This window comes from Bos javanicus, chromosome 5, assembly GCF_032452875.1.
Source record: "Bos javanicus breed banteng chromosome 5, ARS-OSU_banteng_1.0, whole genome shotgun sequence".
NCBI classification, from domain to species: domain Eukaryota; kingdom Metazoa; phylum Chordata; class Mammalia; order Artiodactyla; family Bovidae; genus Bos; species Bos javanicus.
In genome coordinates, this window is record NC_083872.1 from 120,296,487 (window position 1) to 120,321,382 (window position 24,896).

At 60.2% G+C, this 24,896-nt stretch overlaps 2 protein-coding genes across 13 annotated transcripts in view; one reads left to right on the plus strand and one right to left on the minus strand.

The window, feature by feature from the left end:
• PPP6R2 (protein phosphatase 6 regulatory subunit 2) overlaps positions 1 to 17,666 on the plus strand; it is a 61,925-nt gene extending 44,259 nt beyond the window's left edge. For 3 of the 9 annotated variants that reach the window (XM_061418956.1, XM_061418957.1, XM_061418958.1), the window contains 18 exons: positions 680 to 792; positions 1,102 to 1,215; positions 2,185 to 2,311; positions 3,166 to 3,318; positions 8,876 to 9,079; positions 10,253 to 10,317; positions 11,635 to 11,750; positions 12,699 to 12,784; positions 12,919 to 12,999; positions 13,211 to 13,308; positions 13,632 to 13,689; positions 13,768 to 13,883; positions 13,967 to 14,088; positions 14,364 to 14,535; positions 14,621 to 14,709; positions 15,130 to 15,277; positions 16,627 to 16,851; positions 16,939 to 17,666. In XM_061418956.1, coding sequence (XP_061274940.1) covers positions 680 to 792; positions 1,102 to 1,215; positions 2,185 to 2,311; positions 3,166 to 3,318; positions 8,876 to 9,079; positions 10,253 to 10,317; positions 11,635 to 11,750; positions 12,699 to 12,784; positions 12,919 to 12,999; positions 13,211 to 13,308; positions 13,632 to 13,689; positions 13,768 to 13,883; positions 13,967 to 14,088; positions 14,364 to 14,535; positions 14,621 to 14,709; positions 15,130 to 15,277; positions 16,627 to 16,851; positions 16,939 to 17,035 — 2,184 coding nt within the window. In that variant the 3' untranslated portion in view covers positions 17,036 to 17,666. Of the gene's footprint in view, positions 1 to 679; positions 793 to 1,101; positions 1,216 to 2,184; positions 2,312 to 3,165; positions 3,319 to 8,875; positions 9,080 to 10,252; positions 10,318 to 11,634; positions 11,751 to 12,698; positions 12,785 to 12,918; positions 13,000 to 13,210; positions 13,309 to 13,631; positions 13,690 to 13,767; positions 13,884 to 13,966; positions 14,089 to 14,363; positions 14,536 to 14,620; positions 14,710 to 15,129; positions 15,278 to 16,626; positions 16,852 to 16,934 lie in introns of those variants that run through there. The other 6 variants (XM_061418962.1, XM_061418963.1, XM_061418960.1 and 3 more) reach the window with 5 other exon arrangements.
• Positions 17,048 to 24,896, minus strand: part of SBF1 (SET binding factor 1) — a 32,607-nt gene continuing 24,758 nt past the window's right edge. For all 4 annotated transcript variants that reach the window (XM_061418953.1, XM_061418955.1, XM_061418954.1 and 1 more), the window contains 5 exons: positions 20,003 to 20,110; positions 19,701 to 19,912; positions 19,184 to 19,271; positions 18,957 to 19,088; positions 17,048 to 18,888 (listed from right to left, as the gene is read on the minus strand). In XM_061418953.1, the coding sequence (XP_061274937.1) occupies positions 18,790 to 18,888; positions 18,957 to 19,088; positions 19,184 to 19,271; positions 19,701 to 19,912; positions 20,003 to 20,110 (639 nt within the window). In that variant the 3' untranslated portion in view covers positions 17,048 to 18,789. The remainder of the gene's footprint in view (positions 18,889 to 18,956; positions 19,089 to 19,183; positions 19,272 to 19,700; positions 19,913 to 20,002; positions 20,111 to 24,896) is intronic.

Consider the following 24,896-nt stretch of genomic DNA (forward strand, 5'->3'; position numbering starts at 1 on the left):
TGGTGTCCCTGTGGGTGTCGGGTGGAGCCCGAGAGGCATCCCCACTCTGGACAGCTGCGCACGTTCTCCGTGCCTGGAGAGCGTGGTCTTGCCTCGGCCGCTGCCTGGCTGTGCTGTGTGGGCCGTGCTGCCCACGCGCTGACCGGGCAGCGGGCAAGGGCTGCTGGGCTCCAGATTGGGGTGAGCGCTGGGTGCCGACTGGCTCCTCCGCAGGCCTGGGGGCGCCTGGCTGCCCTCGTTTGCCCTGAAAGAGCCATAGAATGCGTCCTGCAGCCCCGTCCCCTGTGCCACGCACGTCAGGGTTGGGCCTGTGATGCTGCCTGCTCGGAGCCGGCAGCTGAGTCTTCCTCTGATGCTGCTCATCTGCCTCAGCCTCACCCCACATGGTGCTCCCACACGGTGCTCCGCGTCAAAGAGTCTGCGTTTTCAGGGCCTTCGTATTTCCATAGAAAAGCTGAGTTCTCTGGGTTCTCTGTAGTAACTTTCCTGTTTTCATTAGCTCACAGGACTCACCCTGTGTATTAATAGCCACTTACTGATCTAAAGCAGAGACCTGGAGCAGGGTCTGCAGGGCGCACTTGCCCACCAAGGCCCAGTGTGCGCTCTTGAGGGGCGGCCAGGTCTGCACCCTGTGGGCAGAGGCTGGCCCTGAGGGTGGCTCTGCGTGCCCATCTTGCAGAGGCAGTCCAACGCTTCCCAGACGCTCTGTGACATCATCCGGCTGGGCAGGGAGCAGGGCAGCCAGCTGCTGGAGGCTCCGCAGCCAGACCCCCTCCTCACGGTGCTGGAGTCGTGAGTGTGGGCCGCAGCGCTGCGGGCCTGGGGGCGGGGGTTAGGGATGCCGCTGCCTCTGATCACTTCTCAGGAGCTCGCCCCTACCCAGGGTTACCTTGATGGGCCTCTTCCTCAGGGGAGGGGTCTCTGGGGGTCTCCTGGCAGGTCCAGAGAGTGCGGGCCCTGGGGCAGCTGTGTCCTGAGGACCCTGGGTGCTCAGCGTGAGCCCCAAGTAGGGCCCCTCTGGGGTTCAGGGTGCTGCTCCTTTGGTGGGGGTGGGGTCTGTGTGTCTCCCCACCGGGCCGTGACCTCGTGCGTGTCCTACAGGCAGGAGTGCGTGGAGCAGCTGCTGAGGAACATGTTTGATGGAGTGCAGACCGAGCTCTGCCTCGTCAGCGGGACGCAGGTGTTACTTACCCTGCTGGAGCCCAGGCGGGCGGGGTGAGTGTCCCCCGAGAGGGAAGAGCTGCCCCTTCAGTGGCCTGAGGCCCAGGGCAGTGGCTGGGCTGGGCTGTCGGCGTTTTTAACATTTTTAGTTACACAGGTAATCCTGGGGATACTTTTCTCGTTGAAAGATAAACCCTATGGCAGGGGCCAAGTCTCCTTTGACCTTCGCCATCAGTCACGTTCCCACCTCAGCCCAAAGGAAGCCCGTCTCCAGTCTGCAGAGCGTTTGTGCGCACGTGCGTCCCTGCAGCGCGTGGCGCGTGCGCACTTCCGCCTGCCCTGCCGCGCGCGCTGCTGGCGGTCTGACCCCCAAGGAGACCGCAGTCCCCTCGCGTCCTTGCTCTGGAGGGGCTTCACTGCAGCCCGTGCCATTTGTTTGTTTTTTAAAGAAAGAGAAAACCAGAAAATGACAAGAAATTGACTTAGTTTCAATGGTGAGATTGTTGGCAGTTTCTCTTTCTCACTCTGGTAACTAATACATATTTATTACCTAAAACTAGAATTATGACGTTATCATCATTTTTTCTGGTTCAGCAACCAGAATATTGATGTTTTATCTACATGAGCCCAGGGAGGCTGGGCTCTTCGCGCAGGAAGTGGGGCCTCTGGTCGAGGCCTTGCCTGCAGCGCAGGGACAGCAGCACCATTGGGAAGAGACTGCCACTGGCTTTCTTTGGTATTTTCATCCTTTCGTGTATTTAAACATTGTATTCTATAACGACTATGTATTCCTTTTGTGACTGGAAACACTGTTTATATAAAAAAGCCAAAAGGGGGGTGTGGCCAGTCCTGTCTGTGTCTCCAGCGAAGAGGGGTCAGCAGGAAGGTCTTTGAGGCGGGAGGAGGGAGCCGAGCTCATGGGGCTGTGATGCCGCGGCCCGCCTGCCCCGCCTCCCGTGCAGTCAGCAGCCCCCCAAGACGAGCATGGGGGCATCCCTGCGTCCAGCCGCTTCTGATCCACAGGTCAGAGGGCTTGCTGGACTCCTGCTCTCAGGGACTGGACAGGCCGTGCACCGTCAGCCCTGGTGTCCTGCGTGGCATAGAGCCGCGGCTGAAGGACTTCCACCAGCTTCTGCTCAGTCCACCCAAGGTAGGTGTCCTGAGCAGAGGCGACCTTGTGGGTGGGGTTGCTGGCGAGGTGAGGACCTCATGCGTTGCCCGCAATGGCGGACACACTCAAGCCCCATCTGCTGAGTGTCTGTCTTCTCTTTCGGGAGGCCTGGGAGTAGTGCGGTTCACTGACCCCCAGATGACTCCTGCCTTCTGGTAAGGGGTTGCCCAAGGCCCAGGTACACTGTAGGCTCAGCCTCTGTGTGGGGGACACCCCGCCAAGGGTCAGGGGGTCCCCAGGGAGCCCCATAGCTCCGCTGAGCAGCTCTGGGCAGAGCTGGCGACACTGAGGAAGGCCCACTTCTTCGCCCCTTGGTCCTTCAGCATAGCCAGGGCTGCGCACCCGCCCAGCTGCTCTGGGCGGCCTCCTCTGCACCATCTGTGCTCTCCTGTGCCGCCTGCTCTGTTTACCCACCTGCTTGTGGTCTGCTTCCCACTGGAAAGGAGGGCCTGTGAAGGCAGGGATTCTGGAGCATTCTGCTAATGAAAAGGTGGACTGCATGCAGGATGACCCTGTCACATGGCCAGCTTTGTCATCAGTCTCCTCTGTCATGAGCTCAGGTCACACCCGTGTGGCTGGCCGGCTGAGACCAGGGGGCCCCGGGCTCCCAGCAGCAGCAGCCCGCCCGGGGCCACTCTGTGAGCCCTGAGGGAAGCGCCGAGGCTCTTCACCTGACCGACTCCCTGTCTCCTCCTGCAGGCCACCTTGAGGGCTCCTCCCTGGCTAGGCCACGCCACCCAGCAGTGGCCCTGGTCTTTTGACATTTGGCTCCTGAGCTAAATGAAGCGCACAGGTGGGCACAGGCTTGACTGGCGGTGCTTCTGTGTTCACAGAAAGCAGCCATCCTGACCACCGTCGGCGTGCTGGAGGAGCCCCTGGGCAACGCGCGCCTGCACAGTGCCCGCCTCGTGGCCGCTCTGTTGCACACGGGCACACCCAGCATCAACCAGGAGCTCTGCCGGCTGGACACCATGGGGCTGCTGCTGGTGAGTGCGCCTGCGGGCACCGGTCAGGAACAGGGCCAGCCCCGGGCCAGGCCCGCCTAAGGGAGGCTGCGCTGAGACACGTCCTGCCCCCAGGCCCTGCCTCAGTGTCAGTTCACACAGGGCTGCCCGGGTCACACAGGGCTGCCCTGAAAGCAGAGGTGGTGGGGAGACAGGCCTCCCCTTTCTCGTTGCTGCCTCAGAACGTTGTAGCTCTTCAGCCTAAAACAGCCTGAAGAGCCATCGTCTTCCTCCCACAAGGAGCCACCTTGGAACTGGGCCTGAAGGACCGCCTGCCTCAGGCAAAGTCCCTGGCTTTGCTGTGACCGTGGAGCTCAGACGTGGGTCAGAGGGCAGCTGGGAAAGGCCTCATTTCCGCTCCCCTCCTCGAAAGCAGATTCTCTCTCTCCTACTTTTCACTTTTCTTTGATCCTGGCAAAACATCCACATATAACGTGAGATACACCGTTGTAGCAACTGTCACTGATGTGGTTCGTTGCTCACGTTGTGGTACAGCCGTCACCTCTTTGTCCAGGCCGTGCTCATCTTCTCAGACTGACCGTCACACACTCGGTCCTCCTCCTCCCACCCTCCCGCCTCCTGTCTGTGGCTCTGACTGGCCCACTGGCCTGTGTGGCTGGGCTCTGGCCTCTGTGCTCCTTCCGCATCTGCTTGTTTCACTTCGGGTGATGTCACCTCTGCTGTAGCGCGTGCTGTAGTCTCTTTCTTTTAAGGTGGAATGATAGTTCGTTTTGTAGATAGACTACGTTCTGTTTATCCATCCACACACAGATGGACAATGGGTCGTTTCCACATTTTGGCCATTTTTTAAACTAATTTGTATACTTAGTTTTCATTTGGGTCACGAGGCATGGCGTGTGGGGTCTTAGTTCCCCGACCAGGGGTCAGACCTGTGCCCCCTGCTTTGGAAGTAGACTGCCACAGAAGTCCTCGTTATGGCCATTTTAAATAATGCTCCTGTTCAGTTGCTCAGTTGTGTCTGACTCTTTGTGACCGCATGGACTGCAGCACGCCAGGCCTCCTTGTCCATCACCAACTCCCGGAGTTTACTCAAACTCATGTCCATAGAGTCAGTGATGCCAGCCAACCATCTCACCCTCTGTTGTCCCCTCCTCCTCCTCCTTCAATCTTTCCCAGCATCAGGGTCTTTTCCAATGAGTCAGTTCTTCGCATCAGGTGGCCTAAGTATTGGAGCTTCAGCCTCAGCATCAATCCTTCCAATGAACACCCAGGACGGATTTCCTTTAGGATGGATTGGTTGGATCTCCCTGCAGTCCAAGAGACTCTAAAGAGTCTTCTCCAACGCCACAGTTCAAAAGCATCGATCCTTCAGCCCTCAGCTTGCTTTGTGGTTCAACTCTCACATCCATACACGAGTACTGGAAAAACCATAGCCTTGACTAGATGGATCTTTGTTGGTAAAGTAATGTCTTTGCTTGTTAACATGCTTTCTAGGTTGGTCGTAACTTTGCTTCCAAGGAGCAAGCGTCTTTTAATTTCACGGCTGCAGCCACCATCTGCAGTGATTTTGGAGCCCCAAAAGATAAAGTCTGTCACTGTTTCCACTGTTTCCCCATCTATTTGCCATGAAGTGATGGAACCAGATGCCATGATCTTAGTTTTCTGAATGCTGACTTTTAAGCCAACTTTTACACTCTCCTCTTTCATCAAGAGTCTCTTTAGTTCTTCTTCACTTTCTGCCATAAGGGTGGTGTCATCTGCATGTCTGAGGTTACTGATATTTCTCCCAGCAATCTTCATTCCAGCTTGTGCTTCATACAGCCCAGCGTTTCTTAAGATATACTCTGCACATAAGTTAAACAAGCAGGGTGACAATATACGGCCTTGACGTACTCCTTTTCCTGTTTGGAACCAGTCTGTTGTTCCATGTCCAGTTCTAACTTGCTTCCTGACCTCCACGAAGATTTCTCAGTAGTCAGGTCAGTGGTCTGGTGTTCCCATCTCTTTCAGAATTTCCCGCAGTTGGTTGTGGTCCACAACAAGGTAGGGTCAGCGGTGGCCTGCTGCAGGGATGGGCTCTGGGTGCAGCAGACCTGGGTGTGGCACAAGCCCTCTTGGAGGAGGTCGCCCTAACCCCACCACAGAGCCTCCAGAACTTACACAGGACTCGGGAAGCAGGCTCTGGGAGGGCGCAAACAGAACCTGGTGCGCCAGGACCCGGGAGAAAGGAGTGGTGCCCCCACGAGAGACTGACCCAGCCTTGCCCGTGAGTGTCCAGGCGTCTCTGGTGGAGGCGTGGGTCGCAGCTGGCCTGCTCAGGGTCGGGGGCGCTGAGTGTGGCGGTGCCTGCATGGGACCTTTTGAAGGAGGTCTTTTCTTCATCACTTCCACCATAGTTTGGCCCCGGGTTAAATAACAGGGAAGGAACACAGCCCTGCCCATCAACAGAAAATTGGATTAAAGGTTTACTGAGCATGACCCCACCCATCAGAACAAGAGCCAGTTTCCCCCTCAGTCAGTCTCTCCCATCAGGAAGGTTCCCTAAGCCTCTTATCCTCATCCATCAGAGGGCAGACAGACTGAAAACCACATCACAGAAAACTAGCCAGTCTGCTCTCACGGACCACAGCCGTGTCTAATTCAGTGAAACTATGAGCCATGCCGTGTGGGGCCACCCAAGATGGACGGGTCACGGTGGAGAGTTCTGACAAAACGTGGTCCCGTGGAGAAGGGAGTGGCAACCACTTCAGTGTTCTTGCCTTGAGAACCCATGAAAATGCCCCTGTGACTGTGGGGGTGAGAAATCTGAACGCCTGCTCTCATTGCATCCCCAGGGGTGGGGCTGATGGAGCACATAGTAATTCTGTGTTCAGCTGTCGGAGGCAGTGGGATTCGCACCAGCAATTCCTTCACAGCCTCACTTACACGCACTTTCTGCTTTTTTGATAATAGCCATTCTGACGGGTTTCAGGTGGCATCTCACTATTTTGTGTCTTTTTAATAAGTGTATTTCTGTGTTTGGCTACACTGGGTCTGAGTGGCTGTGGGGGCCGCTCTCCAGCTGTGGTGCACAGGCTTTTCATCGTGGTGGCGTCTCGTCACAGAGCTCAGGCTTCAGTAGCTGCGGTGCTCAGGCTCACCTGCCCCGCAGCATGTGGGGTGTTCCTGGATCAGGGGCTGAACCTGCGTCTTCTGTGTTGGCAGGTGGATTCTTTACCACTGTTACCAGGGAAGCCCCACCTCCCTTTTTTTTTTTTTTTCATATTTATTTGGTTGTGTCAGATCTCAGTTACAGAATGCAGAGTCTTTAATTGTGTTGCAAGGGCTCAGCAGTTGCGGTGCAGACTCAGCTGCCCCTTGGCATATGGGATGTTATTACTAGTTCCCCGAGCAGGGAGCAAACCCATGGCCCCTGCATTGGAAGACAGGTTCCTAACCACTGGGCCACCAGGCGCGTCCTCTGTGTTTTGATTTGTGTTTCCCGGTGATGCAGTGGTAAATCCACCTGCCAATCCGGGAGGCACCAGAGACACAAGTTCAGTCCCTGAGTTGCAAAGATCCCTGGAGTAGGAAATGGCAACCCACTCCAGTATTATCTGGAAAATCCCGTGGACAGAGGGGCCTAGTGGACCATACAGCCCATGGGGTCCCACAGAGTTGGTGATGACTGAGCAGCTGAGCGTGCCTCACGCTGGCAGTCGGTGATGTTGGGTGTCTTGTCATGTGTCTTGCTGGCCGTTTGAGTATCTTTTGGAGAAATGTCTCTTCACGTCCTCTGCCCATTTTGAATTGAGATGTTTGTTTTTTGTTGTTGTTGAATTGAAGAAGTTCTGTATGTTTTCTGATGCTAACCTCTTAGATGTATGATTTGCGTTATTTTTCCCTGTTGTGTGAGTTGACAGTCTCTTGATAGTGTCCTTGGACTCACATAAGGTTTCCATTTCGATCAAGTTCGGTTTATCTTTTTTTCCTTTTGTTGCCTGAGCATTTGGTGTCACACCTGTACCTAAGAGCCTGGCCAAACCCACTGTCCTGCATCCTCCCGCTGGGTTTTCTTCTAAGAGCGTTTACGTCTAAGTTTTTTTTTTTTTTTTACGTCTAAGTTTTTCCGGGTCTTTGGTCCATTTGAGTTGGTCTGCATGTGCAGCGTGCGTCGGAGGCGGCTCCACTCTCCCGCGCGGCCGGCCCAGCAGCGACCGTCGTGTTCTCAGCATCGGTGTCGTGTGTGTGGTGTCAATTCTGTGCTCCTGTGCACGTTCACCACCAGAGGCGGTTTCCACCTGTCACCGTGAGGAAAACGCATTGCATTTTGTCAGATGCTGCCTCAGCGCCGGCTGAGCTGGCTGTGTAGGTTTGTCCCGTCATTCTGTCCCTGTGGCGTGTCACACCGCCTTGCATGTGGCGCCGCGCCCGTGTGTTGGGGGATTTACCCGCCTGGTCACAGCACGCCGTTGTTGCTGCTGCCTTGCTCGTCCCCGTGGAGGTTTCTGCCTTGCTGCTCATCAGGATGTAGGGCTGTAGTTTTCTTCCCCGTGGTGACTGGTGTGGGCATGCTCTCCTCAGGACGGAGCAGGTAGCACGTGCCCCCTCCTCTTCAGTTCTTTGGGAAGCTTTGAGCAGATTGGTGGTGTTCTTTCCTCTTTAAATGTCTGGTGGAACTCACCAGTGAAGTCGTGTGGTCTGTGTAGGGAGGTGGTTCTGACTCTGTTGAAGATGAAGCAACCTCCCTGTCACCCAAGGTCACACAGGCAGAGGATGTGAAGCCTGGAGACTGCATCTCTGGAGCAGAGCTGTGCAGGCCCACAGGCTGCCTCCTTTTATCCAGCTCCTTCCACCCCCCGGCCTGGAAGAAGGCCCCAAACCCACCCTGGGGTGGCGTGTGCCCCGTCCCCCCGCCCCGTCTCTCCACCCTGCGCACCTGGCTTCCTTCCGTGGGGGCAGTAGGGGGTCTGGACGCTGGCTGCTGTGAGCCCTGCTGGGTGTGAGGTGGCCACGGGGCGTGGGTGAGGGTGCCCGTTCCCCGCCTCGCCGGTGCGGCCTGCTCACCTCAGGCAAGTCTGGAGGAGGCCTCGAGAGAGAAGCCACTGCCCATTCAGCTGCCAGGGGCTTCCAACCCAGGCCCCTGGGGAATGTCCACACGGGCGCCTGTTCATGGCCCCCCCGGGGGTGGAGAATTGCTCACGCTCCCAGTGATTTGTGGGTCAAAGATAATAAAAGAAGGATGATAAAAATATGACATAGCAAAACGTGTATCGTGTAGTGGAGGTGATTTTACAGGAAACTTGCAGCTTCATGGAGACACACCCGAGAGGGAGTAAGGCTGAGCTGCCGTGGGCCAAACCTCCCACTTAGGGCGGGGAAAACAGACCCACAGGAAGCGGTCAGACAGGAGCAGAGATTAGAGACAGAAGCACGGCCTGGGCTGGATGGGGAGGGGTTGCAGGTGGCTCTTTGCAGAAGTTGCTAGAAGCCCTGCAGCCAGATGTCAGGGCGGAGTGGGAGGCGGCCAGACAGTGGGGCCCCTCAGGCTCCGCCCACAGGAGACAGCCTGGGTGCGTCCCTCGTCCCATCTCTGCAGGACCTGTTTTTTAAGTACACTTGGAATAACTTCCTGCACCTCCAAGTGGAGCTCTGCATAGCCGCCATCCTGTCCCACGCTGCCCGGGAGGACAGGGCCGCAGCCAGTGGACCCGAGGACGCGCTGGAGCCTCCACCCTCCAGTGGGGACCCAGCAGCCCCCCAGCCTGCCAGCAGCCTCCCTGAGGGCACCATGGTGACCCACGTAAGTCCAGCTGGGGTCATGTGGGTTGCCGTGTCCTGCCAGTCTCTGTGCGTCCTGTGTGCCCTGAGGTCCACCCAGGCTGTGTGCACACGCAGTGCTGTGGGCCTTGTGTTCTGTCCTTAACCCTCACGTGATGTGGGTGGGCTGCTCTGCTTTTAAAACCACGAGATGGGAGATCACAAAGAAGGCGTCCACACTTGCCAGACCCCAGTGCTCGTGGGTGGAGGGTCTGGGAGGGGTGCCGAGGAGCCCTGATGCTGCCCGAGTTGGCTCATCTGGGCTGTGGTGGCGAGTGGCCCCCAGATGACGTGTTTGCTGCGGCAGGAGTGCCCGGGGAAGAGCAAACGCGCCTTGATCCTTATGGGGGGGCTTTCTGGGGCTGTGAGCCTCTGGGGAGAGTGGCGGCCCTGCATGGCTCTCCCGTCTTTCCCGATAGCCCGAGGCCCCCGGGATCGGCCTTCTGGGGGCTGCAAGCCCTGCGTGGCCAGTGCCAGGCCTGCAGGGAGTTGGTCTAAGTGCTCCTTGGCGCTCACTAAGGAGGGGAGGGAAGAGCAGAACGTGGCACACGTGGTCCCCAAGCCAAGGAGCCCGGCGGTACACGCTGGGCCCCGGGAGTCAGCCGTGCTGCCCCGCCGTGGGTGATGCGAGGCCGGGACGGGAGGGGCTGGGCAGGGGGCCCCTGGGTCTGTGGCCAGAGGCCTGGGAGGGAGTCCTGAGGGGCCACACCTGCGGACCTGACCTGGGCGACAGCAAAGGCAGCGTCAGTGGGGAGAGCGTCACAGGGCGAGGGGGCGGCGCTCGGGCCCTCCCAGACGGTGCGACTGCGACCGAGACCCAGCACAGACTCTCCGGGCGGGGAGCTGTGAAGGGCTAGAAGCGGGGCAGCCCCGGCTAGTGGCCTCCGTCCTGAACAGGGAAAGCAGGGGCGTGGCCAGCGGGAGGCGGCGGCCGAGGGGAGGGGATGGGGCGGAACGCGGGTCTGCTCGTGGTGGCCCTGGGTGGCACCTGCCCGGGGCTGTGGCGGGAACCCTAGGGCTGGGCTCTGATGTCAGGTGTGCCCACAGGGAGCTCGGGGCTGGCGTGTCCGCGTGCTGCCTGCTGAGCCCACTCAGCCTGGGGGTGGGCGGACAGGGCGTGCTGCCCGCTGACCTGACCGCTGCCGCCTGTCCCCAGCTGTTCCAGAAGTGCTGCCTGGTCCAGAGGATCCTGGAGGCCTGGGAAGCCAACGACCGCACACAGTAAGAGCGGGGCTGCGGGGAGGCCTCGTTTCCAAGCGCAGGTCCCACTGCCGGGGGCAGCTGTGCTGCTGGCGGGGCTGAGGCGCACTCAGGGTCCTGCTTCTTGAGGCCTGCTTGCCTGGCTTTGGGGCCCCGCACCTGCTCAGCAGCGGAGACCCCGGTCCTGTGTTCCACACCCTCTCAGGTCCCCGTGCTGGCCTCCAGCCGTGGCGCTCACGAAAGCCTTAAACCCTGGACAGAGCATCCAGGCCACTCCCTGCCTCCTCCCTGCCCCTCCTGGCCTTTGGTCACTTTGATGGGCTGGGGCCTCTCTGAAACGAGCAGGTGGTGTCGCCCGCCGCTTGGGTGTGGTGACACCCAAGGTCTTGGCTGCTTGGGTACCTGGTGTGGCTGCAGGGTCCGGTGGGCCACCCGGTCCCCCTCGGCTCCCACTCTGCCTTCCTGAGGGTGCTCTGGGTGGGCGTCTCTGTGACCTCACCTGGTTCATCCTTCCCATCCTGCTGTGCCGGACCCACAGAGCTGCGTCCGTCCTCACGGAGCCCCAGGCACGGTGGGGCCACCCTGGCTTCCCCTGGGCCCGGGTGTGGGGACTCGGGAGGCCTGTGCTAGGTCTCCTCCTCTGTTTTGCGTGTTGGTACACACGTGTGTACCTGTGTCAAGAAATGGCTCAGTGCTGTTAACCGAGGAAGTCTCTGAGCCCCAGGAAGCAGCAGACAGGTGTGTGACGCCTCAACCCAGCTCTCCCATGTCCTGAGCAGCTTGCTCACAGGCCTCCACCTTCGTCCGGCTTCGCCTCTGGGCCGGTTCCTCCCAGTCTCCTGACCCTCTTCCCCTGCCGGGGGCCCACCGGGTCAGCACCCTCAGTGCGCTCTCTGGCTGTCACTGGACTGAGCAGAGAGGACTCGGTGCAGAGCAGGTGCCGTCCCCCGGGACTCAGGGCTGACTTTCCGACTGCAGAGAGCCTGCGTCTTCCCGTCCTCTGCTGTCGGCCACCTGGGGGCAGAGAAGAGGTTGAGGAAGGGCCATGTGGGCGTGCTGGTGGCCGCCAGCCAGGGCAGGGACAGCCACCCCCGCTGCTGCCCACTGCTGGTCCCCGGTTGGCCCTCAGTCCCCCTGGATCCCGGAACGCCCTGGAGCAGCCCGCGGCCCTGACCCCACGCTAGTGTGCGGGGCCTCTGGCTGTGCGAAGTTGGGAGTGGGGGGCACTGGCGCCGAGTATGTGCTGCTCAACGAGCTCCATGGGGAGGAGCCCTGTGGGAGGTGGTGGCCGACGCTGGGCCGCGCCGGGCCCTGCCGACCTGATACTCCCTCTCCTAGGGCAGCGGGTGGCATGAGGCGTGGGAACATGGGCCACCTCACCCGGATCGCCAACGCGGTGGTGCAGAACCTGGAGGGGGGCCCCCTGCAGAGCCAGGTCAGCGAGGTCTTCCGAGGTGAGCGCCTCCAGGCCCGGGTGTTGCTGCCCGCGGTGCCCCCTGCACTGTGGCCTTCAGCGGGTGGGACTGGCCCTGCTGCTGGACGGTCAGCTTGCCTCCCACGGGTGACGTTCCCATTGGGCCTGGGCCGGAGTCGGTTCCCTGCCGAGCCCTGCACCCCCGCCTGTGCGGTTCGTAAGAGCAGCCCGGAGCCCTGTGGGGCCCCCTCTCATCGCGGTCTGCGGCCTCTCCACCTGGGGCTGCCGCGTGCCCCTTGCATGTCCTGGACGCCACTCTGCAGCTCCCAGCACCGTGTCCTGGGCTGAGCCGGGGGGCCTGAGGGGGTTCAGATGGGAGAAGGTGAGCAGCCTGGCCTCTCGGGGAGGAGGACAGCATGTCCCAAGCAGTGGGTGCCAGCAGGGGCGTGCACTCAGGGTGACGGGGGTGAGTGCACAGGAGCCAGGCCCAAGGCCTGAGGGCACTGAGGGGCTGTGGCGCGGAGGCTGAGGACAGGGCCGGCCCAGGGCGAGGGGGTGCGGGGGCGCACTGAGCAGGCGCGCGCCATCGGGAGCCCTGGCCAGCTGTGCGTGCTGTCTGGCCCTTGAGCCCGCGGGTGTGGGGAGCTGCCTTGCCGACGTGCAGCTGGTCTTTCACACGCGTACGGCCTTGGCGTGCCCTGCCAGGCACCTCCACAGTGGTCTCCGCCGTGGCCCCCACAGCCAGGGACAGCTGTGAGCTAAGCAGCTGGGGGCCTCAGATACCTGCGAGGCGCTCAGTCCCTGGTGGGCTGGGTCAGTGCCTCTCATGGAGCCGCGCGTCCCTGACGGCCCTGTGTAGGGGGCGGGTGTCGGGGCCCAGAGCTCCCTGGGAACACGTGCCCACGGGCTCGGGCCTGTGAGGCCAGGATGGGTGCGCGCTGCTGCGGGGTTCCGGAGACCAGGGGCTCAGTGCACGGCCTTCCCACAGGGCTCCCGGCGGACTGCCGCGGGCGCTGGGAGAGCTTCGTGGAGGAGACACTGTCGGAGGCCAACCGCAGGAACGCGGTGGACCTGGTGAGCAGGCCCGGCCTCCGGGCAGAGCTCTGCGGGCCCCGCGGTCCCACCTGGCCTGGGCTCACGGGGCTGCCCGTGCACAGGGCTGGGGCGGCGGGGTGCCCGCTCACGCCTGCCCGCCCTGGCCGTTGCAGGTGAGCACACACCACCTTCACCCCTCGAGTGAGGATGAGGACATGGAGGGCGTCCTCCCCAGCGAGCTGTCGCTGCAACAGGTGCGTGCGGCCAGGCTTCTGTGTCCCCACAGCACCTCGCTCTGCGCGCCACCAGAGCTGCAGGTGGGGCTGGCGGGGGGGCCCCCGGGCACTCTGCGTCCACGGGACCCTTGGGCCTATGTGGACGTGGCCGCCTTGGGCGCCCCCCCGAGGGGCAGGAGCTGGGAGAAGCCGCTGAGGGCGTCTCCTGAGAGCAGCCGGCCCTGTCCAGGCGTTCTCCGAGTACCAGGTCCAGCAGATGACGGCCACCTTCGTGGACCAGTTTGGCTTCAGCGATGAGGAGTTTGCTGAGCAGGACGACAGCGTCAAGTGAGCCAGCAGCCTGTGCCCACCTCCCTCGTGCCCTCCGCGTCCTCGGTGCCTGTGGGCGGGAGCCGGGTGCCGCTTGGCCTCACCAGGTCCCCGGCCTGCGGTCAGCGCTGCTCAGGCTGTCCACCACCTCCTCAGCTGGATGCACATGTAACCCCAGGGTCTGGAGGTGCCCTCAGGGGAGGGTGGGGCAGGTGGGGCGGGTGGGTTGCCCTTGGCTGTGAGCCTGCAGCGTGGCGCCCCTGTCCCCGCCCCTCAGGTCCAGGCGGGGCCACCTCCCACCCCTTCTGGTGGAGGTGACGGTGTCCCTGCTGTCCCCGCAGCGCCCCGTTTGACAGGATTGCGGAGATCAGCTTCAGCGTCGACGCTGATGACGACAGCGTGAGTCCGCGGGGTCTCTGGGAGGCGGCCAGGCTGTGCAGGCACGAGGCCAGGGGGCCCACGTGTGCTGTCCCGCAGCCGGGCGCCGCGCTGTTCGAGGCTTGCTGCAGCGACCACATCCAGCCCTTCGACGAGGACGACGATCTCTGGGAGGCCGAGGAGACGCACCGTGCGGCCCGTGTGACCAGAGCCAGGTGGGCCCCAGACACGCCACCCCGCCCGCCCCTCCTCAGCCCCGCCCCGCCGCGGGGAGGGCAGCTGACTCCTCTCCCCCCAGGTTCGGGGGCCCCCACGCCTCAGAGCGCTGCCCAAAGGACGGCCCGGAGCGCCGAGGCCAGGGTGCAGGCGAGGGCGTGGACGCAGTTCAGGCAGGCTCACCATGTGAGGGCGGCTCAGAAGGTAGGTGATGGGGCTGCAGGGGGTTTTGGTGGAGACGCAGAGACAAAGGGTCTGATGACCCTGCCCTGCAGCAGACACCTTCAGCCCCTGACGGTCTCTGGGTGGACCCCGGAGCCACCCTCTGGCCACGCCGTCCTGGCTAGGGTGGGTGTCCCAGGGACTCTGGGGGAGGCACGCCTGCCCCCCTGCTGCTGGGCCTCCACGGTCACGCCTGGACCCCAGGGCAGGGCCGGTCTGCCTGCTGGACGAGGGCATGGGCGTCCTGTCTCCCCCAGCAGGCTCCTCATGGGCTGTGTTTGATGGGCCAGTGACTCCCATGGCCGCCAGCCCTGCCCCAGCAGTGGCCCGGGACGTGGGCTCCAGTGTGTGGGCAGCCGGCTCCCCCAGCACCTCTTCTCCAGAGGAGAAAGGCTGGGCCAAGTTTGCCGACTTCCAGCCTTTCTGTTGGTGAGGCGGGCGCTGGGGGGAGCGGGGGCCCGGCTGCCTGAAGCCAGGTCTCCTGGCTCAGGCTGAGTGTCGGCCTCGTCCACAGCTCTGAGTCAGGGCCGAGGTGCAGCTCCCCGGTGGACACTGGCCACGGCGACGCCCAGGCTGGCCTGAACCAGGGCCCAGAGAGAGCCCGTGAGTGGGGCCGCCTTGGGGCAGAGGAGTGGGGTGGGGCGGCCAGGACCCCGGGTGATGGTGGGCTTGGAGCGGGCCTGTCTTGGGGGGAGGGCCCACCTCCAGGCAAGGCCCCCGGGCTGGCCTGCCGCCCCCCAGGAGCAGACGGCGGGCGCACCGTGCCGCCCTGTGCTCGTGCTGGGGCCTGTCGGCCCTGAGCCCTGTCAGACTTGGAAGCCACCGGCCTGAGTGGTGGCCCTGCCTGTGGGGAGGACAGTTCTTTGCAGTTGCTGTGAATTCACAGACACACACGTGTGCGTGTTACACGGGCATGGTGGTGGATGTGGGGGGACAGGTGTGTCTCTGGGTTGTGGGCTGAAGTTCCCGCACGCTGCACACCGGCGCTCTGTCCTCACCTGGCATCGCTGCCCCGTCTTGCAGTTGGTGCCTGGAGCACGTGTGTCCCCAGGAAGGCACCCCTGGTGGCCGCCAGCAGCCGCGAGGATGAGCAGAAGGCGGCTGCTGCCTTGGAGGCTGTTGGTGTGGGTCCCAGCCAGAAGGCCTCCCCGCTGTCCATGTCGGGCCCCAGGTGAGCAGGCAGGATGGGCGGCAGGGGGCTCCCCAGGGCGCACGGAGGCCTGGACCTCTGCTCCCTCTCGTCCTGACGGCCCTGTGACTTCTCAGAGGCCAGCTCTGGACAGGAAGGATGCCCTTTCCTCTAAGGGGAAGCCACGGGTGGTCACTGAGGTAACAAGGGGCCAGCCCACCCCATGCCTCGCTGGAGGGGTTGGCCAGGCTTCGGGGGTCCTGGGGGGCAGGGGGGTTCTGCAGCTGCTGCCGTCCTGGGGGTGGGTGCCCAGTCCAGTCACACACATCGCTGGGCACCTCACACATACACACGTCTGTCTCGCTGGACCGGTAGGACAAGGGTTGTCTGGGGCTCTGCTTCGGCCCAGGGCCTGACGGGGGTGCTCCCCGGCAAGCTCAGCCCTGCAACCACTCCGTGTGTAGGGCGAGCCCGCGGCCTGGGGGACCCACTGTGGACAGAGGCTCCAGGCTGGGCAGGCAGCAAGAGCCGTGTGCTGACACGGGACGCGGGCGGCAGGGCTCTGGGCCGGGGGAGCAGAGGAGCTGAGTCGGCGTGAGGAGCGCTGGGCGGGCAGGGAGGACAGGGCTGCCCCTGCTCCCCCGCCCCCTCGGAGCCTCCCTCTCCGTTCTGGGCTCAGCCTCTCTGTGGGGGCCCAGCTCTGCCTCAGCACACACTAGCTCCTGGGACCCAGGGCACGCCGATCCCATGGTGCTGGGCTCACCCGTGGGCACAGCCAGGAGGGAGCAGGTGCCCATCAGGAGGGGCTGGTTCTCACCGAGCCGCCTAGGGAGACCCATGGCTCAGCTTCTTCCTGACCCCTGGTGTCCCCTGAAACTCACTTGGCGATGTTCTGAAAGCAAATCCTTTGGTTTGAGGGGTGCACTTTGGGCCATTGTGGGTAACGAGCCAGGCTTGTCTGCAGGCTCCTCCCGCCACGTGAGGACTCCCCCACCCTCGCTGCCTCCCCGGAGTCCTCACAAGGCAGCGGGTGACGCTGTGTAGTGGGAGCGGGTGCGGCCGCTGGGTGCTGTGGGCGCTCCTGGACCCCAGGCCGCCCTCCTGTGCTCCCCGTCTCCAGGAGTGGGTGGGCGTGTTCTGGGCAGACATGGCCTACGGCTGTCCAGGGAATGGCCCTGGGCTACACGGTCCACAGAAGGGCGTGGGCTATGGGGGCGCTCCGGAGCAGGTGGTGGCCTGCGGGGGGCGCAGGGACGGGCAGCCCCGGTGAGTGCTCCTGGCAGGAGGTGGCCGCCTGGCGGGCCACACAGGGGCCGGGGGGTCTTTGGAGTGTTTGGAACTTGGGGTGGCAGAGCGGGGGCGCGGCTAACCAGAGCCCATCTGCCGCGCAGGGCTGACTGTGCCCCCAGCTCACCGCCCGGCCCAGCGCCCCTGGACCCTGCTGAGGCGCCCGCTGCCCCTGCCGAGGCCGCCGTGACGGGCCCTGCGCCCCGGGCCATCTCCCCAGTGCTGGCTGTGGCCATCCCCCCAGGGCCCATGGTGGCCGTCACCACTGCAGCCCCCGCCAGCCCAGCCGTTTCCATGGCGGCCGCCCTGGGGACAGTGACGAGAGACAGGTGAGCCGGTCAGGCCGGGGGAGGGGCTGGGGGAACCCGGGCGGGGGACCCCGGCCCTGAGCGACGCCCCCCCCACCCCGCAGACAGGCTGGTGGGCCGCCGCCCTCAGGAGCTGCCCTCAATGGCCCCGTGTGACGCTGCTGCTGCGCAGTCTTGGCACCCAGCCCAGAAAAGCACCTGGTGATGCAGTCTGTCTTTTTAATTTAATTTAATTTTAAAATAAATGCTGCATTGGTAAAGCTGGCAGTTGGAACCAGCCGGACAGCCCCGCCTGCATTTGTCCTGCCTGAGCCCCACCGAGCGGCCACAGGGGTCCAGCCCCGCACACAGCAATAAGGCCTTGGCCGTGGCTCTGCCTGTGGGAGCCCGGAGCCGCGACCCCAGAGGCCCGAGGGCCGGGCCAGACTCCACAGACTCCATGCCTGTTTTTTACCAGTTTTTTCTTAAGATGCAGCAAGAGCCATGTTTGCACTTTTATCTGGCGCAGGAGAGGGTCTCCGCGGCTCTGGGGTCAGATGCAGGGCTGGAGCAGGGCTGGCCAGATGGGGTCCTAGCTGCCCAGAGCTGGGCGCGGCCTGTGCCAGGCTGCAAACGACTGCCTTAAAACACAAGCCCCCTGCGGCCTGGCAGGGTATTCTGGGCCTCCCGCAGTACACACTGGGGGCTCGGGCCATGGGCAGGGTGTGGCGCGCCCAGCAGTGCTGGGGGGCGCCAAGCTGTCCACGGGGGTCTGCAGGGTCAGCTCACATGACCTTCTGACGCTCTGACGGCACCCAGACCCTCGACTCCAATAAAGGTTGTTACTGTCACCTACAGACCTGCGTGTCTCGCGTGTTCTTCAGCTGCAGGCCCTGGAGCCCCAGGCCCTCCACTGGCCTGGGCCCATCTGAGTCAGCGCGGAGAGCAGCTCCGCCTGGAGTTGAGCACTGGGCAGGGACCTCAGCCCGACGGCTGTCCCCAGGCCAGGAGCACCCCTCCCATGGTGGGTGCTGCTGCTGCTGGGCCGTCCAGTGGCCCCACTGACCGTGTGCTGTGGTCTCCACCTGGGACCTCTCGGGGGGCTTCTGGCCTCTGCAGTGCCACGCCCCACCTCCCACCTGCTGCCACCCCGCCGCTGGCTGGCACTCATTGCAAGTGAGACCCAGTCCAGGTGACACCCACAGTTGAATGGAGAGTGACCCCCATTACAGCCCAGAATGGGGCAGTGGGGATGGTCAGAGCCAAAAGGCAGGACTCACGGGAGAGTAAGAGACAGGCATTTGGACAGGGTTCCTGGCACGGATGCAGTCAGGGCACCGGGCCCCGCCACCCACGTCTGCCCTGAGCACCCCTGCTCTCTAGAGCACCCACCCTCCTGGCGTCTCCCCCATCCTTGCCAACCCCATCCCTCTGGACACAGGACAGCTTCCTGAGGGTCCCCTCCTCTGTACCCCTCTTCACAACACGCTCCAAGTGGCACCCGCCCTCTGTACCAGCCCCAGGGTTGCCTGAGGCCTGGGGGGAGCAGACCCCAAACAAGGCCCTGACGATGCCCCTCCACACTGCGGCCCGGGTACGGGGTAGGGGGGGAGAGCAGGAGGCAGAGCAGACGCAGGCACGCGGTGTCGTTAGCTCTTTATAGACTCTCATTCTAGGAAGAGGGCGCCTGGGGCCGGCCGGCCGGGGCCAGCGCGCAGACGGGCGGGGGGGGGGGGGGGGGGGGACGACGGGGACTATTTACAGGCCCACCGCGAGGGCTGTACCGTGCTGCTCCCGGCGGGCGCGCAGCCAGGCCTCCAGGAGCTGGAGCTGGCGGGGCGGGGCGGGGCGGGGGCTGTACACGCGGGAGGGGGGGGGGCCTCAATACTGTCGAGGGCGGGGTCTGTAAACATGGCCGGGGGGCGCTGCCCACCCCTCGTGGTCGGTAACTGGACGCAGGGCTGCGGGGCAGGGCCGCGCTCAGGCGTCCGACAGGCAGCTCTGGATCTGGTCCACCCACTGCTGGGCCGACGGCACGTCCTGGGCACAGAAGTTGTAAACACGACGCGTCGTCTTCACCTGCGGACACGGGACGCTGAGTCTCGGCCCTCCCGGGGGGCACCTGCCCCGCCCCCACCGCAGCTCACGTCAAAGAACGCCTTCTCGTCCACGGTCTTGGGGGCGCCCATGGCGGGCGTGCCCGGCGCCACAGCCTCCACCTCGGCCAGGTCGATGACGCCCTTGCACTCCGTGTCGGCGCGGTGGTCGTAGTAGCGCAGCTGGGGGCGGGGCGGCGGGCAGCAGTCAGGGCAGGCCGCCCTCCACGCCCCGCCCCCCCGCCTACGCCCCGCCCCTCCGGGCCGCCGAAGCGCACCTGGTGCTTCGTCTTGTCCAGCACGAACCAGCGGGCCTTCCAGGGCTTCATGAAGGCGCCCTTCTTGTACAGGGTGCCCTCGTAGGACCTGTGTTTGCAGCAGGACCGGCCAGACCACCTCAGGGCCCGGCCCCGGTGCCCTCTCTGCACCCCTGCCAGGCCCGGCAGGAAGACCCAGGCGCCTGCCCCCAAGCCAACCCGACCCCGGAGCCCAGGGCCTCAGGGCAACAACGTCCCATGCACAGCAGGTCCCAACAAGCGGGCAGGTCTCCCGACGACGGGCCACGCGGCCCCCGGGCCCAGAAGCAGGGTGCAGCCCACGGGGCCCGCGCCAACCCCAGCCGTCCCTTCCCTCTCTCGCTGAGGTCACCCGCTCCACTTCTTCCCAGCACTGGTCAGATCACGTGGAAGCCACCGGCAAGGCCTCCCCCACCAATCAGTCCTGAAAAATCCCTGCAACCCCCCGAAGGCGCCCCTGAAGGCACCCCCGACGCGCCCGTCCGGGGCTGCTGCAGACCTGTTCTCACTCTCTGCCGTCTGGAACTGGCTGTAGAGGGTGCTGGTGCTGCGGCGGGCTGCCTGCCGCGAGCTGGACGCGGTAGAGCCGCTGCTCTGGTCACTGTCCAGGCTGAGGCTCAGCGTGGAGCCCACGGGGCCCTCCTGCAGGTACACACCCAGCGAGCGGCGGTGGTGGGGCACGCTGGACACCAGCAGGGAGCTGGGGGTGCCCTGCAGGCAGGAGGGGGCCTGGGTCAGGGGAGCCTCCCCGCCTCCTGGCTGCAGGCCTGCCCGCCCACCCCCCACACCCGCCCTGCTCACACGTCCGTCTGGCCGGCCCTCGAGGCGCTGGGCTGCCTTCACCCGATCCCAGGCGTCCTTCCAGCGCTCGGGGGGTCGGCCCAGCTCGGTCTCCAGCCGCTGCATCTCCTGCAGGGGGGAACCAGTGAAGTAAAAGATTCTGCAGAAGGGAACACGTAGAGACAGAAGGATAAAGACCGCAGAAAGGAGACGGTGAAAAGATGCAACAAGTGTGTGGCTGTCACCCACAAGGAAGATGCGCAAGCGTGAGGGACTGGACGAAACCAGCACCTGGAGAAAACGGCTAAACAGAGACATCAAAAATGCCATTGAAACACGACAAACCCCGACAGGACAAGCTGAGCATACACACCCCACAGAAAAACTTCTGAAAGTTATTACAGAAAAACTTCTCAAAGAGAAAATGCCAAAACGAGCCAGAAAAAAAAGGACACGCTATCTTCAAAAGAGCGACAAGGCGCTGGCTGGCACACAGACACGTGGAGCTGAGCGGTTACGGGGCTGCCCCATGGCCTGAGACCCAAGACGGGCACACGGAGCCCCAGCAGGCGGGGCAGAGGTGGTGGGTGGGGGGAGCAGGAGCTCGACCTCTCCCCACAGACACCCCCCGCCCCCAGCATCTCTAGCCAAGAGCAACCGCCACGTGTGCGGCAAGATCACATGAGGCCTGGCAGAGAGCAGCTACTCGGAAGCTGTGAGCTACATCCAGACGCTGGAGGCCACACAGCGCGGGGAGACGCAGAATCCACGGGGACGCCCTGCTGATGACACAGACCACCTGCTGAAACCTGAAAAGATCGTGTCCGTGGAGCCTGGAGGAAAGGCTTCTCTACGAGGAGCAACCCCACGTCCAAGGAGGGGCGGCTGTGCCAGCGCAGGAGGGCCGAGAGGAGATACTCCACGTTCAAGGTCAGGAGGGGCGGCAGTGAGGAGACACCCATCGTCCAAGGTAAGAGAAACCCAAGAGGGCATCAGAGGGCAGACACACTGAAACCATAATCACAGAAAACTAGCCAATCTGATCACACGGACCACAGCCTTGTCTAACTCAATGAAACTAAGCCATGCTGTGTGGGGCCACCCAAGACGGGCAGGTCATGGTGGAGAGGTCTGACAGAATGTGGTTCACTGGAGAACGGACTGGCAAACCACTTCAGTATTCTTGCCTTGAGAGCCCCATGAACAGTATGAAAAGGAAAAATGATAGGACACTGAAAGATGAACTCCCCAGGTCAGTAGGTACCCAATATGCTACTGGAGATCAGTGGAGAAATAACTCCAGAAAGGATGAAGGGATGGAGCCAAAGCAAAAAGAATACCCAGCTGTGGATGTGACTGGTGATAGAAGCAAGGTCCGATGCTGTAAAGAGCAATATTGCATAGGAACCTGGAATCTTAGCTCCATGAATCAAGGCAAATTGGAAGTGGTCAAACAGGAGATGGCGAGAGTGAATGTCGACATTCTAGGAATCAGCGAACTGAAATGGACTGGAATGGGGGAATTTAACTCTGATGACCATTGTATCTACTACTGCGGGCAGGAATCCCTCAGAAGAAATGGAGTAGCCATCATGGTCAACAAAAGAGTTCGAAATGCAGTACTTGGATGCAATCTCAAAAACGACAGAATGATCTCTGTTCGTTTCCAAGGCAAACCATCCAATATCACAGTAATCCAAGTCTATGCCCCAACCAGTAACGCTGAAGAAGCTGAAGTTGAACGGTTCTATGAAGACCTACAAGACCTTTTAGAACTAACACCCAAAAAAGATGTCCTTTTCATTATAGGGGACTGGAATGCAAAAGTAGGAAGTCAAGAAACACCTGGGGTAACAGGCAAATTTGGCCTTGGAATACGGAATGAAGCAGGGCAAAGACTAATAGAGTTTTGCCAAGAAAATGCACTGGTCATAGCAAACACCCTCTTCCAACAACACAAGAGAAGACTCTATACATGGACATCACCAGATGGTCAACACCGAAATCAGATTGATTACATTCTTTGCAGTCAAAGATGGAGAAGCTCTATACAGTCAACAAAAACAAGACCAGGAGCTGACTGTGGCTCAGACCATGAACTCCTTATTGCCAAATTCAGACTTAAATTGAAGAAAGTAGGGAAAACCACTAGACCATTCAGGTATGACCTAAATCAAATCCCTTATGATTATACAGTAGAAGTGAGAAATAGATTTAAGGGCCTAGATCTGATAGACAGAGTGCCTGATGAACTATGGACGGAGGTTCGTGACATTGTACAGGAGACAGGGATCAAGACCATCCCCATAGAAAAGAAATGCAAAAAAGCAAAATGGCTGTCTGGGGAGGCCTTACAAATAGCTGTGAAAAGAAGAGAAGCGAAAAGCAAAGGAGAAAAGAAAAGCTATAAGCATCTGAATGCAGAGTTCCAAAGAATAGCAAGAAGAGATAAGAAAGCCTTCCTCGGCGATCCATACAAAGAAATAGAGAAAAACAACAGAATGGGAAAGACTAGAGATCTCTTCAAGAAAATCAGAGATACCAATGGAACATTTCATGCAAAGATGGGCTTGATAAAGGACAGAAATGGTATGGACCTAACAGAAGCAGAAGATATTAAGAAGAGGTGGCAAAAATACACAGAAGAACTGTACAAAAAAGATCTTCACAAGCCAGATAATCACCATGGTGTGATCACTCACCTAGAGCCAGACATCCTGGAATGTGAAGTCAAGTGGGCCTTAGAAAGCATCACTACAAACAAAGCTAGTGGAGGTGATGGAATTCCAGTTGAGCTCTTTCAAATCCTAAAAGATGATGCTGTGAAAGTGCTGCACTCAATATGCCAGCAAATTTGGAAAACTCAGCAGTGGCCACAGGACTGGAAAAGGTCAGTTTTCATTCCAATCTCAATGAAAGGCAATGCCAAAAAATGCTCAAACTACCGCACAATTGCACTCATCTCACATGCTAGTAAAGTAATGCTCAAAATTCTCCAAGCCAGGCTTCAGCAATACGTGAACCATGAACTTCCAGATGTTCAAGCTGGTTTTACAAAAGGCAGAGGAACCAGAGATCAAATTTCCAACATCCACTGGATCATCGAAAAAGCAAGAGAGTTCCATAAAAACATCTATTTCTGCTTTATTGACTATGCCAAAGCCTTTGACTGTGTGGATCACTACAAACTGTGGAAAATTCTTAAAGAGATGAGAATACCAGACCACCTGACCTGCCTCTTGAGAAACCTATATGCAGGTCAGGAAGCAACAGTTAGAACCGGACATGGAACAACAGACTGGCTCCAAATAGGAAAAGGAGTTCGTCAAGGCTGTATATTGTCACCCTGCTTATTTAACTTATATGCAGAGTACATCATGAGAAACACTGGGCTGGAAGAAGCACAAGCTGGAATCAAGATTGCCGGGAAAAATATCAATAACCTCAGATATGCAGATGACACCACCCTTATGGCAGAAAGTGAAGAAGAACTAAGAAGCCTCTTGATGAAAGTGAAAGAGGAGAGGGAAGAAGTTGGCCTGAGGCGCAACATTCGGAAAACGAAGGTCATGGCATCTGGTCTGATCACTTCATGGCAAATAGATGGAGAAACAGTGGAAACAGTGTCAGACTTTATTTTGGGGGGCTCCAAAATCACTGCAGATGGTGACTGCAGCCATGAAATTAAAAGACGCTCACTCCTTGGAAGGCAAGTTATGAGCAATCTGCACAGCATATTAAAAATGCTTTGAGACATTATTTTGCCAACAAAGGTCCGTCTAGTCAAGGCTATGGTTTTTCCTGTGGTCATGTATGGATGTGAGAGTTGGACTGTGAAGAAAACTGAGTGCTGAAGAATTGATGCTTTTGAACTGTGGTGTTGGAAAAGACTCTTCAGAGTCCCTTGGACTGCAAGGAGATCCAACCAGTCCATTCTGAAGGAGATCAGTCCTGGGTGTTCATTGGAAAGACTGATGCTAAAGCTGAAAGTCCAATACTCCGGCCACCTCATGAGAAGAGCTGACTCATTGGAAAAGACCCTGATGCTGGGAGGGATCGAGGGCAGGAGGAGAAGGGGACAGCAGAGGATGAGATGGCATCACTGACTCGATGGACATGAGTTTGAGTAAACTCTGGGAGTTGGTGATGGACAGGAAGGCCTGGCGTGCTGCGATTCATGGGGTCATGAAGAGTGGGACACTACTGAGTGACTGAACTGAACAGCTGCCTAACAAAGCGTAAGAACAGCCCCTGAAAAGACCAAGCTGACCCACCGGGTCACTGAGTGCCAGGAGGAAGAAAACCCATGACCCTGAACGAAGACAAAGAGATCCTGATCTTCAACAATGTCCAGCTCACAACAGTTCTTAGACAAGCATGAAGGCAGGGAGAGAAGAAGCATCGTCAGAGGAAAGTGAAACAGAAGACCCAGAAATGAACTAGATGCTCAAGTAGCATACAAGAAGTTCAAAGCAGGTGTAAGTACATTTAAGACTTCAAGGTGAACCTAACGGTTGAGAAGATGGGGAATCTCTAGCGAGAAAAAAACTAAAGAAAATGGAAACTCTAGAGCTGAAAACTCTTAATATCTAAAATAGGAAATTCATTAAATAAGCTTCAGAGCATTTTAAACATAAGAAGGAAAAGAGCAGTGGGCTTGAAAGCAGGGAACACAAATCGTGCAACGTGAGCTGCAGACGAAAAGCCCGCAGAGCCTCAATGAGCTACGGGGCAAGGAAGTCAGAGGAGAAACGAGGGAGTCATCATAGAGGAAAAAGGTTTTAAAGAAATAATGGTCTAAAATCTAGTATATTTGATTAAAACCATCACCCCACAACGTCTAAGACGCTTCAAGAGCTCTAAGCAGAACAAACACACACAGGAAAGCCAACATGATGGCCAAATTCACTGAAGG